Here is an 18,180-nt window from a genome sequence, read left to right as displayed (position 1 = left end):
AAAATAAGTTTTAAATATATGGACTTAGGTTTTTTTTATTTATTTAATAAACAGCAAAGGGGTGATTAAAACTTTGTTTTTAGAAAGTTACAAATGGAATAAGGCTCCAAATAAATTTGAAGAAAAAAAAAAGATTTGGGAATTGATTATAGGAATCTTTCCTGTGGGAAAATGCCTTTGTTTTGAATTAAAAAAAACACATGAGATTAGACTTTTAAAATTGGACACTAGAGGGAACTAGAAGCAACTAAAAATTACAATCAAATGAGAATATCACTTAAATTTGACTTACAAATACAGTATGAAGCAAAATATTTTAACTTTGGACATATTGTAGGATATTTTTGAACATTGGACCCAGAAATTAATTTTAAGATATAGATAGATTATACTTAAAGTTTGTTATGAAAGAGGAACAACTTTTATCTGACAAGCTTAAGACTGATTTGAAAGTGGATTTAAAAATGGCAGACTACAAGAATGACATGGAAAAAGATACTACACAGAATATACAAAAGAAACCTGCGGATGTCTTAATGATTAAAAGGGATATACAAAGAAGAAATCCAGAGAGTGACCTGGACAATTTTCCTATATTGGATTTTTAAAAAAGGAATTTTGTGAGAAGAAACAAAGAAAAAGTGAAAAGAATTCAAGTTCTAAGGCATTAGTTGAAGGGACTAAAGATCAAGATGCTAGAAAAAGAAAGAATATCAAGTTAGTTTACTTAATTAAAATAGATAAACCAAATTTCAGTCTCCAAATTTGTTGCATCTTACTCATCACTTCATGTACTATATTCTATTTCTATTTACCTCTCTTGTAAGAATCTGAATTTTCAATCAAAAGTACAAATTATTCAGTTTTTCCTCCTAATAACACTATATTTAGCATAGTCTTTCTCAGTTAAATAAGTAAATGATTTTCCACTTTCACCAAATGAAAGAAATGTGAATAAATAATTTTCAGAAATCGCAGTTAGTTTTGGTTGCAATTCTCTATCCCGCTCTATTTTACCAATTTGTTTCCCTATTTTTTTAGACTGCCATTTTTATTTTATTTTTTGCTAGTTCTGTCTGCCTTTGCAGATGTATTATATTACTGGAAGTACTGCTGTCAAGCAGATCCTGGAGGGAGGGAGCCGTATATCATAGCCCATATTTTCTTTGCCTCTCAAATGGTTTATGATTCAGTTTATTTTGGTAGCGTAGTGATTACCTGGTAACCCACTGCTTCATTTAAACAGAGCCCCTAGCTAGAGTGTTGCATATGAGGCCACAAGTGTGCAAGGAGGAGCTCTTTAGTGTCAAGGAGATGGCTTTGTTGAGGTTTCCTTGGAAGATGCAGTTAAAAGACTGTATAAATTGTACTATAGCAAGATTTCTTTTCTAGATTTCTGTCTGTGATGTGTTGAGACTTCTCTCAAAGCATTAGAAGCAGCACTGGGAATTCCACACCCATCATTAGAAGTACTCTGTGTCTGTGTGTTTGGTGGCTGTTATCATTAGTAGTATAATTTTATTTTCCAACGTGAAGAGAGTTTTCTGCATTTTTTGTCTCTTTCCCTGGAGATGGTTGGTATATTAATTTGCTGTATTGCCTCCTGGCTGTTCCCAGGCTGTTTTTGATTCTACATCATGGAATTTTAATGGCCTGCTGCCTCTCGGGAGGTATGTGACGAAGAGCAACTCAGGGGCTTCTTTTCCTTCTCTTCACATGCCTGTAATTGCTGCTCTTTAAGGGCACAAAGCATTTACTAATCATGCTTGCCTATCATAACTTCTGTTTTGACTGTGCTCTGGAGTAGAAAACATGAAGAAGTTGGCACTGAGCACTTTTGCTCAGTGCATTATTTTTTGGTTTTGAAATATATGAACCTCATTGTGATAGCAGATTTGATTTTTTTTCCTCCCCATGATACTGAGCATTGTCTAATAATGGAATGCCCCCTTTTGAGAGTGATTACAGCTTTCCTTTACACAAATAGTGTGCTAAAGCAGTGGCCCCCAACCTTTGGGCACCAGGGACCTGTTCCGTGGAGAGAGGTTTTTCTGTGGACTGGAGGGAGCGTGGTTTTACATGCTGTCTGCATCCCACAGATAGGGATTTGCTTGTTTGCGCCGCCCAGTTTCTGGCATGCTGCGGACCGGTGACGGTCCTCAGACCAGGGGGTTGGGGACCTCTTTGCTAAAGCTCTAATGAGCCAACACTCACGAGAAGTGAGGTTAGCGCCATCCTTGTTAATGTTCAGGATGTCCCTTAAGACCTGGCTATGGGAATCCCAAAGGACCAGTGAAATGTTTAGATGGCTCCCTCACTGTGGCTGATGTTCACTCCCTCCTGGGCCATGTGGTTTTTATATTTAAATAATGACTGTTTTGTAATTTTAATAATGATTGTTTTTATAAATTCATTGTTTTCATAAATTTTTATATGTCATCCAGAGTAATTTTTTGTGAGATAGATGGCCTTAATAAATGTAATAAATTAAAAAAAAATTACCATGCTTAATGGTAAATTCCCAAGCAGTGTCAGTGCCTGTTGAGATCCTTTACCTAAAAAACAGAGAAAAGTAAAATTTTGGACTCATTGGATGGTCAGTTGAATGCCCAGTAGGTGAAGATAATAGGAACATTTGGCTCTGTCAGTGTAGGCAATGAAATGAATCCCTGGGAAAATTACTTTTGTACTGAGTCAGACATTAAGTATTTTTCAGTACTCTGGAAAATGTCTCTGGTCTAAAGGAAGATATTAATTGTTTAGCCACTCAGAAAAATTCTTCACTTGTCCCTGCAGGTAGGTCTTTTAGATGGTAGTACTATGATACATGTTGCAAAGGTGGAAGGAATTAATCACATGGGTAATTGTTAATTAATTACCCATACATTTTGATTATTAGTTTTATATGGCTGAGTTAAGGGGCAAGAGGAAAAAGGTGGAATTTTTGTTTCACTAAGGCATTTTATTTGCCATTCTGGAGTAGACAAGCTTTTGAATTAGATGTAATTTTATACCTGGGCACTTGTCCATGCTGTATAATGAGCTATTTCCTCGATACAGATATGTGATTATTGAATTGATTGGATGAACACTGGTTTCTATGTGCAGTGTGCAGATCAGAGATGGTTTTTCAGCTATCTGGTGTCATTTCAAAGAGGCAGAAGAGCTCTGTTCTCACTATTAACTTTGACCTTTGAAGGCATCAGAAATAGCCCCAGGTAGTACCCCAAGGCTTTAAAAAGGTATCTTTTATGCTGCCTGCTGTGGATGCAATGTGTACAACAGCAATAGCTGAGCTGAATACTGTCAATCCAATACCCTTGATAGGAAGTATTTCTTCTTAATGGTTCCTTTCCACGAAGATAGCTGAATAAGTTGTTTAAAAGACAACTGGTTATCCTGTATTACACCTTTTTTTAACGCAATTCCATTACTACAGTTGATATAATTCAAATTTAAAATATTTCAGTTCTGCTTTGGGTGCTTTCTAGTAGAAAATTAAGGAAGAATTATTTTTGTAATGTCTAACATTCTGCTTTTTGCTTATGAGTTAATTATAGACCTTTCATTTCTATGCATTTGTATGTATGTAGATTTAAAAGGTGTATATCTTGGATCTTTTGAAAACTTTTATTGTTGCTCAGGTTCAATATTTCATTATGAAAGGACTTATTTCTTGCTTCCAATGGAATACTTTGTGTGATTATCATTCTGAGTACTGTATTTGCAACTAAACATAACTTCTAAATGATTCTTATTGTTTAGAGATGTTGATATTCTGGCCCAATGCTAGGGCTTTATTTGTTTTTCCTGCAATTGGCAGTGTGCTAATTCTCTTGAGTAGCATAAGAATGTCGTTAATTATCAGAACAGTGAATATGTTCAGTGGTGGATATCTCCATTTCTCTTCAGCCCCTCTATTAATAGACCAAATATGCTTAAATCTAATAGAAATGATTTTGTCAAGGTTCTGACTAACGAGCCCAAGCAAATCAGAACTCTGAAACTCAGATCTCTCTCAAATAACTTCTTTATTGGGCACATCATATTGGCATGATTAAATGTAAAACCAACTCTGAATATTTCCTGCGGTTTCAATATAGTTAAAATAGTAAATGATCCCCTCCCCAAGTGTCACAGGTCACATTGTCCAATTAGGTTCATTGGCAGGCCCCCTAGGCACTCCTCTTCAATCTCATCCGACACCTGTGGAGAAGACTTTGGGTCCCACGAGATAGAGCAGTGTTGTGTCTGGCAGTGCATTCCTGCCCGCCCCCCTCCCCATACCATGTAGCAACTGAGAACCAACAAAATGGCTTCTCCCAGGTTTGGTTTGAAGTTGACAGCTTAATTGTATTCTTCTTCTGCTAAACATCAAGACTCCTTCCTTACAGTTGAAAGCAGGACATCTGAATTGAGACTATACTTGTTGTCAATAGCCATTGCTGCTGTTATTACTTTGAGGATAGCAAAAGTAGGCAAGAGAGTGTAGGCTGGAGACTGTGCATTAATTTTCCACACTGTAAACTTGAGATACAATCTGTCATACCGAGGACACATGGGATGCAGGCCAGAAGTGGAATAAGCCTTGTGTTTCTCTGTGTAGTGCAATGTAGGCTTGAAATAAACATTGAACACATTGTTAGTCCAAGCCGGAGATCAATAGACTCTTGATTTATTAGCCATAAATAAAACAATAAATAAATAAATAGCTACAAAATTTATAACCCGCTGTATCTATGTTTACTTAACTAGTTACTTTTTTTTGTTTCAGCAAAATATTTTTAGCATTATCTCATCTTACCACATTTATACTTTACTTTCCTTTGTTGATAATTGTTGTAACTGTATGTTAATATTCCCAGGACTTTCTTAGTATCATTTTGCCACCTAAAAAGGAGGCAAAACACCGTGCATTGAATGACCATATTTAAAGTAGATTAGCTGAATTTATGATTATTTTCCCCCACTGCTTTTAATAGGACTACTATAAATCTATAAATTGCATCAAAATCAATGTCTTGTTTAAGAGGGATATACATGTCTATCACTCATAGTACTGTCTTATTTTTTGATGCCAGGACTAAGCCAGGCATGAATAATAATTATCTGGTTTAACAGTGAAAGTATATAGGGCAGATGCTTCTATATTACCACAAAGGAGCATAATTAAACAGCACATTGCCTTTTGCATCACAGAACTTAATATGTGGAGTAAGGGAGCCACTTGTGAAACAAATTGATTTCTATCTAGCTGTTTCATTTGCACTCTAAATATGCATTGAGTACAATGTGCTTAAAACAGAGAGCACAGCTGTAACACAAGGCAATGGGTACTTCAGTCTCTTGAAGTAAAAGGGCTTGAATGTGCTGCTTTATTATTGTGCGGTAAACGTTATCAAAAATTTTGAATCTGCATTTGTTGTGGATTAGCCTATGATGTTGCCCTATAGCAGTTCCTTTGGGTCAGACCATTGCATCAGGAAAGGGTCTGGTCTTTTCTAATACTTTGTAATTCTGTCAATCATATATTTATTGTTTGATTCTAATAGATAGATTAGTGAAGGCTATTTCTTCTTCTTTCCTTTCTGAAGCCCTTTATCTCTAGTTAAACACATGTAACTCTTCTGCATTCTTTGAGCTTATGCATTTCCCCCCTTAAGTTACCTTTAGCATAAATGTGGAAGAACATTTTCCAAGCCAGATAATTTAACTATAAATATTCAATCTGGTTTTCTTTTCTAACAAAAATCATTAATTGTTTTTTCATAGGATAGGAAATGTACAGTATCTCTGCTCTTTGGAAGAGTGTTATGGAAAACATTCCCTGTAAGGTTGCTTTTGGTTCCTGCTCCCTCAGGAATGTAGAATGTCTGTCAAGTTCCCTTTCTTTTGCGGGGTTTTACTATACTGTATACTGTTAGCATTATTAGATTGTTATCCCAAAGGTGCTTTTTCAAGAGGCAACTGGACTTTCTTGTTTTTATTTGATGATGTTTCACTTCTCATCCAAGAAGCTTCTTCAGCTTCCAGAGCTGAATTACCTGGATGACTGAGAATCTCTGTACACATAATTAGATTGTTAGCTTTCATCTATGTATTTGATTTTTTAAAAGCTTTTAAAATTTTGTTCGCTGCATTCACTGCTCAGCAGAGAACCAGGGTATAAATTAGATCAATCAATAAAAAGAATTGTTCTTATATTATAAAAATAGTGCAGGGTAAATGCTAATTAAAAATTATCTGGCTGACGCATTTCCTGTTAAAAGACCATCAGTGTGATACTTGTTGGCTTCTTTTTCTAATTGGTACAGTTTATTCATTCTTTAGGCAGACTAATATACACCTGGGACCACCGTGCTCAAGGGACATCAAGAGGAAACGCAAACCAGTCATGGCAACAGCCTCACTTTCCAGCCCCAACTCAGGTAAAACTTTCTTCAGTAGTTAGTGATGTGGACTGTGGCAGTTTTGGAGGAGAAATTATTTGAAATTCATGAGAAGATCCACAATTTAAGAGATCTGCCTTTTGACCATATTAAAAAGCAGGCATCTTATGGCAATATTATATAAAGTTTCAATTTGTTGTACACAAATGCCAAATTTAATATTGGAAACTGCCCCTTTGGTAGTAACTGTTGGTTTGCAAATGTTTGAGAAGTGCCTGATGAAAACGCAGATGTCAGCAGTAATTGGAGCCTTCCCAGCATGTTGTAGCTCACAGAGGCAAATTATTTTGTATAGTAAAAGATGGGCAAGTTGTATGTACTATGCAAACCTGACTCATTTTATAGAATTCTGTACAATGTGGTGTTGCTTCCCACAAAATTTGTTTTCCTTTAAGATTGCATTATTAACCTGTCCAGCCACCAGTTGTGGTTCCTTAGAAAGATTTTGATTTAGAAAGATACGATATTTATGGCTTTTTTATGTCAGTATCTGAGCACTTTGATTGAAGAGCATCATTCTGAGTAGGCAAAATTATATTGTGTTTGAAAGTACAGTGCTAGTTCTTATGTGCTTGGTACAGGAAGCATGATGATATCCCAAGGGATTCTAGGCAAGTCTTTCCCAATCTGGTGTCCTCTACATATTTTAGACTTCTGTAATTTATTTTGCATGGTGCCTATCTTTTTTTTTTTAAAAGACCCAATTTAATAAAATCATTTTATATTATGAAATACATTACCATCAATGAGCAAATATTTTGAAAGAACTGAGATAAAAAATAACATGAAAAATGCTGTTGAAGTTCCTTTGTGTGACACTACCAAGGAGTCTGCAGTATCAAGAAGTCTACATTTTCAGCCATAGAATTTGTTAATGTCCTTACTGTGTTTAGGAGAAGCTTAGATTTAAAATATTCAGGGTCAGGGATAGCCTAAATATATTGTGCAGTGCCATCCCTATGACTTGGATAGGTCGGAAAAAATGAATAAATAACGATTTATATAATGCAGAGATCTGTTTCCAGTGAAGATATACTTTTCCGGTACTTGTTTATTATAGAGGTACTTAAATTTTTGTTGGATTTTCTGCTCACCAAACATACCATTCATGCCAAGAAATCTGGGCCAGGTTTACACATTGTACGCAGTTACTGTATGTGATCTATTTCACTTTGGTTAAGTATGTTGTGCAATGCCAGCCATTGTGATTTATCAATCATCAATTCTGTTAATAACATGATGTGATTTCAGATGATATCAGAACACAAGCAGAGCAGCCTAGAGAAAATTCCAAAAAAGTCTCAAAATGTAATCATGTGATTGCAGGATGCTGCAATAAGTCATAAACGCAAGGTGATTGCCAAGTACCTGAAGTCTAATCACATGACTATGGGTAGTATGACAGTTGTAACTTTGAGATGGGTCATAAGTATTTTTTTCCGAGGCTGTCATAATTTGAATGTCATTAAGTGATTTATCATAAATTGAGGATTATCAGTATAATAGTGTTGAATTGGACAAGGGGCTGAAAAAGAGCAACTGATCCAAAGTTGCTGAGTGAGTTTACATGGCTGAGGAAAGACTTAAACTTCATATGTATTCATGTTGTATCCAATTTTATAATTCTGCTGGTGAAATTCAAACCACCATCAAAACCAGCTGAGGAATGGAGAAGGAGAGAGAGTCGGAAGGAATCCAAGAGAAGTACAGATGCCTAACATTTAATGTAAATTGAAGATTTCTGTTTTTAGGGCAAAAAATGATGATATAGAGGCTATTATATTTTGATCATGCCAAACTACCTCTAAAGAGTATAGCTTACGTGAAAAGAAGACATTATGGGGAGATGAACTAAAACCTTTCCTGCTGCAGTTTGTTTGATTCATATATTACTTAGATTTATATCACTCAATCACAATGACTCAGATGGCTTACAGTATCATGCGTAACATAAAATCCAAATATCCTGTCACTCCCCATAAAACCAGAACCTCATAAATCAGATCTACCCCAACCACAATGAAAACCCTCCCCAATAAAAAAGCAATCTCTCACCATCGCTAGTGCCCAAATTTCTGTCAAGACAGGCATCTTTGTATAACTTTCTAAAGCTACAGCAAGGAGCAGCCAAAATAAGCCAAAAGTGGTAGCTTAGTAATAGCACTTAGACTTGTACACTGTTCTATAGTGCTTTACAGCACTCTCAGAACCATTTACAAATGCTAGCATATTGCCTCCAATAATCTGGCTCCGCATTTTACCGAACTCAGATGGATGGAAGGCTGAGTCAACCTTGAGCCAGTCAGGGTTGAACTCCTGGTTGTGTGCAGAGTTAACCTGCAAGATTGCATTCTAATCGATGCGCCATCGTGGCTATTGTATAGTGTTGTACAATTACAGTATTGTACAGTGTTGTACAAAGTCCATCTTCTAGTTCCTCATTAGACACTTTTGGCTGATGTAATCTGCAGCATGCCCAATGTGTTGGATCAGATTGGATGGGTAGAAACTCTTGGAAAAGACAGTCCTTCAGATAACCCAATCCCAAGCCATGTAAGGCTTTAAAGGTGGCAACCAGCACCTTGAATTGCACCTGGAAACACACCAGCAGCCAGTGCAGCTCACAGAGCAGTGGTGTTACATGTGCCGTGTAGCCAGCATCTTTTATTACCCTTGTCGACATCAGTTTTACATCAGTTAAACTTCCCGAATGCTCTTCAAGGGCAGCCCCATGTAGAATGTGTCACAGTAACATATCAAAAAAGATTGTTACCCCTGTCATCAGTTCCAGTGTAGGTCTATTTACAGTGTATCTCACAGTTTGGCTGAAGACAGTCAGGTGCATCAAAGGTAGAATAGAGGTTAAGTTTCAGAGATAAACAATAAAATATCAGTAATGCTAATTGAAAAATAGCAAAAATCCATGGACATTTTAATCTTAGTCTAGTAGCACAAATTAAGGTTCTAGACAAAAATCAAAAAGGAAAGTGGACATCCTTACAGAGTGCCTTTATAGAGTGAAAAGTAGATTAAAAAACATTTTCAGTATGCATATATATATATATATATATATATATATATATATATATATATATATGAATGAGAGAGAGAGAGATCACAACTTTTATTATCGCCCCCGCCCCCCCATATTGTAAATCGCTTTGATGTGTAAACTCTGTTTTTTTTTTTTGTTTGTTTTTACTGATTGGTAAAATCAGTACTAACAGTATTGTTAGTACTGTTAGTACTATTGATAACACTATCAGTACTAACATTATTGGTTAGTAGTGTGTATCAACAAGAGAGAGGGATGGATGGTAAATTTAACTATAATCCTCACATTTAGTTTAGTCTTCCAAAAGCATGTAATGACAAGATTCAAACAGCAGTAAATCCCTGCAAAGAGACACGGTTACAGATCACTGGAGCAGAGTGCAAGGCAAGAAAGACAGACAAGACAGAATGTATAAACTCTACCTGAAAAACTAATTTGGGGATCTCTTTCGTTTCTGATTTTTTTTGGAGGGCATTTTCTATGGTCATAAGTGAACCTCTTTTGTAAAAAAGTGTAACTGAATGCTTTGTTATTCCAAGAAAGCAAAATACATTTCTGTATTTTGTGTGATGAGCATCCCTAGTTATTGGACAATCCTTCCTTCTCTCTCTCCAGCTTGGTTTCAGTCAGCATTCATTGGATAGTTGCTCCGATTAGCTTATGAACGGCAACTTTCTTTCACCGAAGGTGCAATTTTCTTTTGATGAATTCTTGTGTCTTCAGTAAAAGATTGTCATGAATCAGAATTCAGACCCAGGTTTCAGTTCAGGGAGTCTATACAGGCAAGGATGTTTCTTCAGCACAGATCTCCGTCTGAGCTCGATTGCTCTCAACTCACTTGTTGACCAGGTCCTGCTTCAGTGAACTCCTTTATGCAACCTGAGTGCCCCACAGAGGTGAAGGACACAGCCTGAGCTGGCTCCATCAGTCAGCAGAACAAATGGGCTTGCTCTGCCTAACATCAGGCCATCTCGGATTCCACCTCTTTTATAGAGATGAGTGATGAAGAGAAGCTTGTTCCGCTTTGCTGCTGTATTAATACACATCAGGGGCCAGCTCCCGGCACTAAATCATGCTACTGCATACATCTGTTATCAGACTCCTCACCAACGTGATGAACAAGACTGCAGATAGAGGCTTCCTCATGTCATTCTTTATAGGATTTTCCTAAAAGAATAAATAGCTCAAATCTCTGCCAACACTCTGCCCTGTCATTGTGATGAATTTAGCTTCTTTCTTAAACATGCAGCAACAAATCTTCCTCTGTCATAGGCCCTTTCCCTCCCCCATCTATGGAAAGTTTTGCTGAATTTTGACTGAATTTAGATAGTAATAGTCAGTCTACTGAAGATGCTGCCCTCATTCTATAGTGGAAGGGAAAGCGTCAATCTACAATTCTCTATCTTTTAAAACCTTAATTAAATGTCATGATATACTATTTATATGGACCTGTCTATTTTTTCCCTTTTTTTAATGTCTTGGATACAGGTAATCCTTTCTTAAAGATGGGTCATTTTACAATCACTTGAAGTTATATGACCATGGAATGGGTGCTTTATGGCCCATAACGCGTACCTGGCTATCATAAATGATCACACTGCTCCCTGCAGTCACATGACTGTACATTGGGTGGGTCAGCTTTTTGACTGGTTGCAACATTCTGTGGTCACATGACCATGATTCACTATTATTTTTTTTTTGCCATTTTTGGGTGGTTTCCTGCAACACCCCCCCCCCCCGCCCCCTCCATTCAAATAAATGGCTATAGCTATGGGAGGTAGACAATTACTCCATCACCAGATCTGCTGATGAGGTCTAATGTATGACTACCCATCTTTATTAACTCTTGAGATTACTTGAGAGAAACACATGACTGTCCTGGAGGCCATGAACTCCCAGACCTTACTGGAGCCAGTTTCCAAAGTAGGAGGTTGAAGTCCCTCATCAGAAGATAAGTGCTTCTCCACACCAGTCCAGAGACCAATTCCAGCAGTCGGTGAGGAAGCCTGCTGGGCAGCAGGATGGCTTATATATCAGTAAGATTCCAAATTTCTCTGCATTCCAGCATAACAGATAGGCACTCCCACCTCAGAATCTCGAGAGCAGAATCTTTGGCCACCCCCATTCCTGGCTTTCTTCAAATCCGATAAAGGGTTTGTTACATAGCTGATCAGATTTTAGACAAAGTGACACCGTTCATTGCCTTCTTCTGACCAGGTTTCAGAAATGTGTGCCCCCAAAGTCTGCTATCTCATTCACCATCAATTTGTGGTTGGCTTTATTGCAAACAAACCTGACCTTCAGCATGTTGAAACCAAGGTTCCCAGCAATCCAGCTTTCTGGCCTTTAAGATGGAGCCATCAGCCTATAAAGATCTGGCCAGAAGAGATAGGCTAAGCCCTTCATAGTTTAGGACTAGTTTACTTATGAAACTGTCTCTCCCCAGTTTATGTTTGCCCTACCTGAACAGCAAGAAGGACATGCTCTGGATACTATTGTACCCAGGAAGTGTCAGCTGGTGGGGCCCAGGATGATAGTTTATCTAAGTACTTCACAATATTGGACCTAGGAGTTGAGCTTGCATTTGTTCATTGTTCAGTGATGTAATTATGAAGATACTGAATTCATATATGGTCTTTTATCTCTGTCTGTATGATCTTGACCTATCTTTTGACTTTTCTTCTCAATGGATTAAAAAAAATACATTGCTAGTTCTCTCTTTGATTCCTTTCCTGTGATATGGATAGGCACCGAGGATAGGTTAGGCTGCCTCACCAACAACCTGAAGAGTTTCTTCCATCTTGTCTCACTCTCTTGGCAGACAAATTGTTTCACACTGCCTAGAAGATACTTATGGTCTTTAGTCTGAATCCTATTAGTATTCGTAAAGTAGATTCAACAAGGGACTTATCCTGCTTTTTACATGCACAGTAGATGTTTTTGAATGATCTTTGGAGCAGGGAAGACTGCAGATAGTTCCTCACCCTTTTCATCATAGAATTTTGATTATTTTGGCTACAAAATCCAGTTTTTTCAACTGGGCACAAAACAAGCACAACCCTGGATATATTAATACATAAAACAGGAAGTCTGTAGAGATTCTCAGTCATCCAGGACATGGTTATCCCAAAGGTGCTTTTTCAGGAGGCAACTGGACTTTCTTGTTTTTTCTTTGAACACGTTTTACTTCTCATCCAAGAGCTTCTTCAGCTTTGACTGGATGATGCGGAATGGAAGGATTTATATTCCTTGCAGACAGCTGGTCATTTGCATCCTTTTAGAGAGTTGTTGAAGCACTTGGAGGTTTATCTGTGTCCTCAGGGTCACCTGAGTTGTGCTAATGGTTCCTGTATTCTGCAATTTTTCTCTGGAAATACATTCTTACTTCCACACCATTCAAAGGGTCTTCATCCCAAATTGTATAGCTAAAAGTCTGACTGGTGTGTTTCACTATCACAATGTATAATAACAGGGATACTTGTTGTAACTATCAGAGCTCTCTAGTGTGAGTTCAGAAGTGATTTTCAAAAGCTCTAACGCAGTGTTTCCCAACTCTGCAAGTTTAAGATGTGTGGATCTTAAAATTCTCCTGGCAACATGCAGAGGTTGAGAAACACTATTCTAGTGTGAGTTAATTCATAGGAGCTGTGAATGGTTTGATTTTTTCTTCTTGCATTTTGCAGTCTGGCAAAATGATGTTTTACTGATGTTTGTGTAGTGACTGGCTGGACAGAATATATTGATCAGAAAGCAAAACATATATCAGTGAAGTGTGGCTTGCAAGTGCATTTTTTTAAAAAAAATCAAGCAGGCAGTGAAATATTGTTGCAGAAACTTAAAACTATTTTAGTAGTTTGCCTCAACCCTCATCCCAAACTGGTTGAAAAGAAATTAATGGTTGAAAGGAAATTAATTAGTAACAACAGGAATGGATAAATGGTGGGGTTTGGCACATAAATCTTGATATTAAAAATGGTAGATTTTTTTATCTGTTTGGCATGACTTTTCACTGTATTTTCTTCACTCTTTATTGTTGTGTTCTAGCAGCTTTATCTATCCACATAGATGCATCAAACCCTGATCTGCCTGTGACCCACCAGAACTGACTCTGGAGCCAGAATCGATCCACCATCCGAAAGAATCATCATGGTCACTCCCAACAGCTTTTTAAAAAATGTCGTATGAGACGGTACTAAAAGCAGGCCATTCTTCTATTGGCAACTAGTTCTGTTTTTTAATCTGTTGGACTCCAGAGTATATCACAATTTTTATCAGTTGCCTTGACTGGCAATAAATGTCTCTCAGTATTATTATGTGACATGTCAATATTATTTGATTATTCAATATATCCTGCAAATCATGTTTATATACAAATGCAAATGTAATCAGTGTTGAGATTTCTATACTAGTAATGTTTCTATTGGTGTGCAAATTAGGTATTGCACACCCTTACTTCTTTGTTCTCAAAGCAAACGAATATTGTGGATATGTGCAAAATGTTATTGTTTATTGAAAATGCTTACTTTTGTTACTGACCTCTTCATATTTGGAAGTATCCATTGTACTAAAATTTCTGTATTAAACAGGGAAATGTTCTAATTGCAGTATTTTGAAGAAGCAGACTCTGTCATTCCAGCATGGATGATTTGATTAGAGTGAATACGATAGATGTTTGGTATGGATTGGGTAACCTGAGTGCTACAAAGGGTTCATTTTCCCAACAGTTACTTGTTAGAAAAAAAATCAAGCACAATATAGGAAATCCTCCATTTATATCCCTTCATTCAGTGATTGTTCAGAGTTTGGGTGGTACTGAAAAAATGAAAATATGACTGGTCTTCAAGACTTTTTGGCCATTGTACAACCCTTGTAACACACGATTGCAATCTGAGCTTCTGGGTGTCTGGTTTGTGATACAACATCACCAGGAACCATGTTATGGAATTGCTATTTGCAACTTTCCTGTTGACTTCATAGGGAAGCCAACAGGAAAAGTTGCCAGTTGCTCCAGTAAGTCGCTCCCGCTCTTTCACTATCCTGCAACACCCCCTACCCAGTCCCAATTTTCATCATAACCCAAAGATTACCTGTATGCTGGTTAAATCTCTTTTAAGTGGTTCTTTATGTAGAATGATCCTTTCTGATTTTTTCCTTCCAGAACCACTGGAATGTCCTAAACTTGATTTAAATGAGATGCATTTCCCCTTTGAGCTCACTTTTCTATTTTCCCTGTGAACAACCAACGGAATGATAATTTCTGGAATGAATTGTTATGTCAAGAAACCTTGAAATATATAGTATTTTGAAGTGATTGATAATGAAAACGGGCGACCAGCAGGATATACTCTGAATATTATTTTAATAGACATCTGCTGTATTACCCTGATGTATGTTGCTGTATTACAGCCTTTTAGGTAAAGTAGTTTGGAGCCCTCAGCTTCTGAAAGCCCATGCACACAACTGTTTTTAAATAAAAAGTAGCTAGGATGCATTTGGGTCATTGTGGAACATAGTAGCTATGTTTGCCCTAAATCCCACTGCCAGCTAACCAACTTCCATCTCTATTTTAGGCTTCTAGAGCCTTTTCACAGGGGCTGAGCCATTGCTACACTGGTCTCCCTTTCCTGCTTGATTTCTACCCCTCGGCTACTTCATGGTCCTCAGTTAGAGTTTATCATGATGACCCTGGCTTTTCATCTTTTACAATCTCTGTCCAGCATAGAACATAAAAAACAGCTCAGATTATCACTCCTCTTGACATACTCCTAAGCATAGCTGCATAAATATTGCTTGGTTTCCTAGACACAAATAAAAAACTAACATCAGCAACAGCAAAACCATCCTGAATTGAGATTTCCACCTTTTAAAAATATTCCATATTTTGGCCTCAACTTTTGTTGTAGTTCTCAGAAGGATGTTCATTTAAACTGAATATCTGTTGGTACAAGTGATAGCACAGATATAAAAGTTTAAAAGGAATGGCTTCCCATTATTCTGAAGTAGCACGCAATACAGTTGCAATATTTTCCAGATGAGCTTAATATGGGAGAAGTTTTTAAATTTTATCTTTTGTGAATCACTTGTATATGTGTGTGTATATACAATTATATATGTGAATGGCTATTTTTTTTGAAGCACTGTTTACTGGTTTGTATTTTTTATTTTGTATGTTTTTACCTGTTACTCCTATCGTGGTAAAGAGTCATCATATGTGAACAGGACTGCAAAATAGTCCACATTTCAGGTATCAGCATTCATATTTAGGGGCCTGACAACTAGATGTCCATATAATCAGTCCAGCACGCTTTGCTACACTATATTATATGCCTTTTGGTGCTTTCTTAAATCATCTGCCCTTCTCTGTTAGAAATCTGCTGCATTTAATGTTGACAAGTTAAAATGATTGAGTGTTGAATAGGACACCACAGTAATACATTTGATTTGTACCCAATATATTAGGGTACAAAAATCAGAGTGAATGGGGCTGCAGGCTTGGGTGGATCTTGAAATTTAAGTAGGCAGCAATTTTCCCTTGTGGCATTTGGTGTATTCAGCTAGCAGTTGAAATGATGCTTAGGAACAGAGAAAGGATTGGTATGTTTCATATGCTTTTGTAATGTGTTATGTCAATTGATAATATTAAAGAATTACATACAGAATTAACAAATGTACTAATTCTATATAAATATTTGATTGCAAACAGGCACTGGTTTTGTTGATAGATTTTGCAAGATGTGGTGATATGGGTTTATCCGGTAACATACTGCAGTTCATGCATGCCTTACTAAAATAGTTAGCGATGCTGTCCCTGTGTCCAAGCCATTAATGCTAACCATGTTTCCCAGGCACAGACTCAGATCTTCATTAGTAGACTCCTTATATTCTCTTAATATACTCCGAAATTGATTGTCAAGAAAAGCCCCTTTTAATCATATATAAAGGATGCACAAGTCAATTTATTTGAATGCTTTGTGAAGATTTGAGCGGCCTTGGGGAAATCACTATGATAACTGTTGTTTCCAGATTAGTCATTTTATTGTCTCCTGTATAAATTCTCATAGAACTGAATGGAAGCTCCACTATGCCTCAGATCCTATGCTGCATAATATACACTACACATTTAGACATGCTGAAGATCTTGTAAAACTCTCCATGTTCTCAGATTTAGAGCTGAAATTTCTCAAATAAGGTTAGATTGGGATTTATAATATATATACTTCAATACAGTTTGATACAAGGGCACTGTTTGCTGTTTCATTAGTTTCTTATCACGATTGTCCTGTTCTTTCAAAATATCAACTTTGTTCTGCATGTTAGTTGTAAAAAAAATGACAAAACATTTGGAGCTGACAGTCAAAGGATATAGAAATAAGCCTAGATCTATTGATTTGTTTCTTTATTATGCTTTAACTACCTTTACTTACAAATTTAATAAAAGTATTATTTCCGCTTATCTTTGGAAAAATGGTTTTCCATAAGAACATTCGATATTTACACTCATAACTGCTACTATATTTGTAGTCAGATAATTATTTAGTATAGCACTATATAAATAGGGCCCTATGAATTCCATGCAGAATATATTTGAAATCTTGGATAAGAAATATACGTACATTTTTTTAACAAGAAAAAGTTACTGGAATAAAAACCAACTGTTAGATCTTACTTCTCATTACAGTATTATGGAGTTCTTTATAATACATAAAGTGATATATGGTATAACAAAGAGAAAGCAGCAGACCCTTGAATACCTATTATCATATGAGTGCAGAACTCCTTGGACCCTGAAAACTTGCAACTTTTAAATGTTCTGTATTAAGCTGTGGCTACATTCTGATGTCATATTTACTGATCTTTCAGGTTAGAGTTTCTGTATCTATTTCAGTGATTTTATTTTAATTTTATAAAACTATTGTGATCCAAAAATCTTATCATCTTATCATCTGTAGAGCACTGCTGTTTATGAGGTTGTTGGGAGTTGGGTGGCTTACAAATTTAATTTAATAATAATAACAATAAATAATACACTTCAGTGATGGAATAAATGAGTTTTAAACTAGACCTTGTGCCAAATCTAATTATTAGTAATTACAGTATCAGAGAACTCCCATTAAAAGAAGTGTGCAACAACTTAATTAAGGCCTGGTTACGGATAATGAACGGGGGAATCTCTCCAGCACCTTCTTGTGCAAAGCTTGATACTGTACACAGATGTTTCTTTCTAGATTAAGGTACTGGAATTTTAACACAAATGATATATTTCATGATGGAGGTTTACAAAATTATGCCTGGTGTGGAAGACATAACACAAGGTCATCCCAAGACACAGTGAAATATATAAAAGGAACTAACTTCTTAACATAATACACGATTTATGGGATTTGCTGCCAGATGATATGGTGATACAGTGCTGACTATTAACTTAGATGGCTTCAATCTGTTACTGGTACTATTTGTACCCAAATTTACTCTACGGAGCCTTCAGCTACAGCTGAAAAGTGCAAGATGCACTGAATATTTCTGACTGCAGAGCAAATGTAAGAGAAAGCCATTTTGCTTATAAAACACCCAACTGGCTATTGTGGGGAATGAACAAATCATTAGATCCAGGAGAGCTTTTCTTTGTCGCTCCCTGTACACAGAAAAAAACGTGAGAAAAATTCTGAAAATCAGATT

The 18,180-nt window shown here is 36.6% G+C and overlaps 1 protein-coding gene across 24 annotated transcripts in view; it reads left to right on the top strand.

Annotated features, from left to right (window-relative positions):
• GPATCH2L (G-patch domain containing 2 like) overlaps window positions 1–16,210 on the top strand; it is a 44,949-nt gene extending 28,739 nt beyond the window's left edge. For 9 of the 24 annotated variants that reach the window (XR_015728915.1, XM_087873957.1, XM_087873922.1 and 6 more), the window contains 2 exons: window positions 6,331–6,428; window positions 13,549–16,210. Coding sequence is in view for 15 of the 24 variants with exons in the window: in XM_087873957.1 (XP_087730083.1) it covers window positions 6,331–6,428; window positions 13,549–13,610 (160 nt within the window). In the remaining 9 variants the exon portion in view is untranslated. The remainder of the gene's footprint in view (window positions 1–6,330; window positions 6,429–13,548) is intronic. The other 15 variants (XM_087873964.1, XM_087873924.1, XM_087873932.1 and 12 more) reach the window with 4 other exon arrangements.
• The last annotated feature ends 1,970 nt before the right edge of the window (window positions 16,211–18,180 follow it).

Source organism: Pantherophis guttatus, chromosome 1 (assembly GCF_059756535.1).
Source record: "Pantherophis guttatus breed Tessera chromosome 1, ASM5975653v1, whole genome shotgun sequence".
Lineage (NCBI taxonomy): Eukaryota > Metazoa > Chordata > Lepidosauria > Squamata > Colubridae > Pantherophis > Pantherophis guttatus.
Note: the sequence above shows the minus strand (reverse complement) of the source record. Positions and strands in the feature narration are given on the sequence as shown.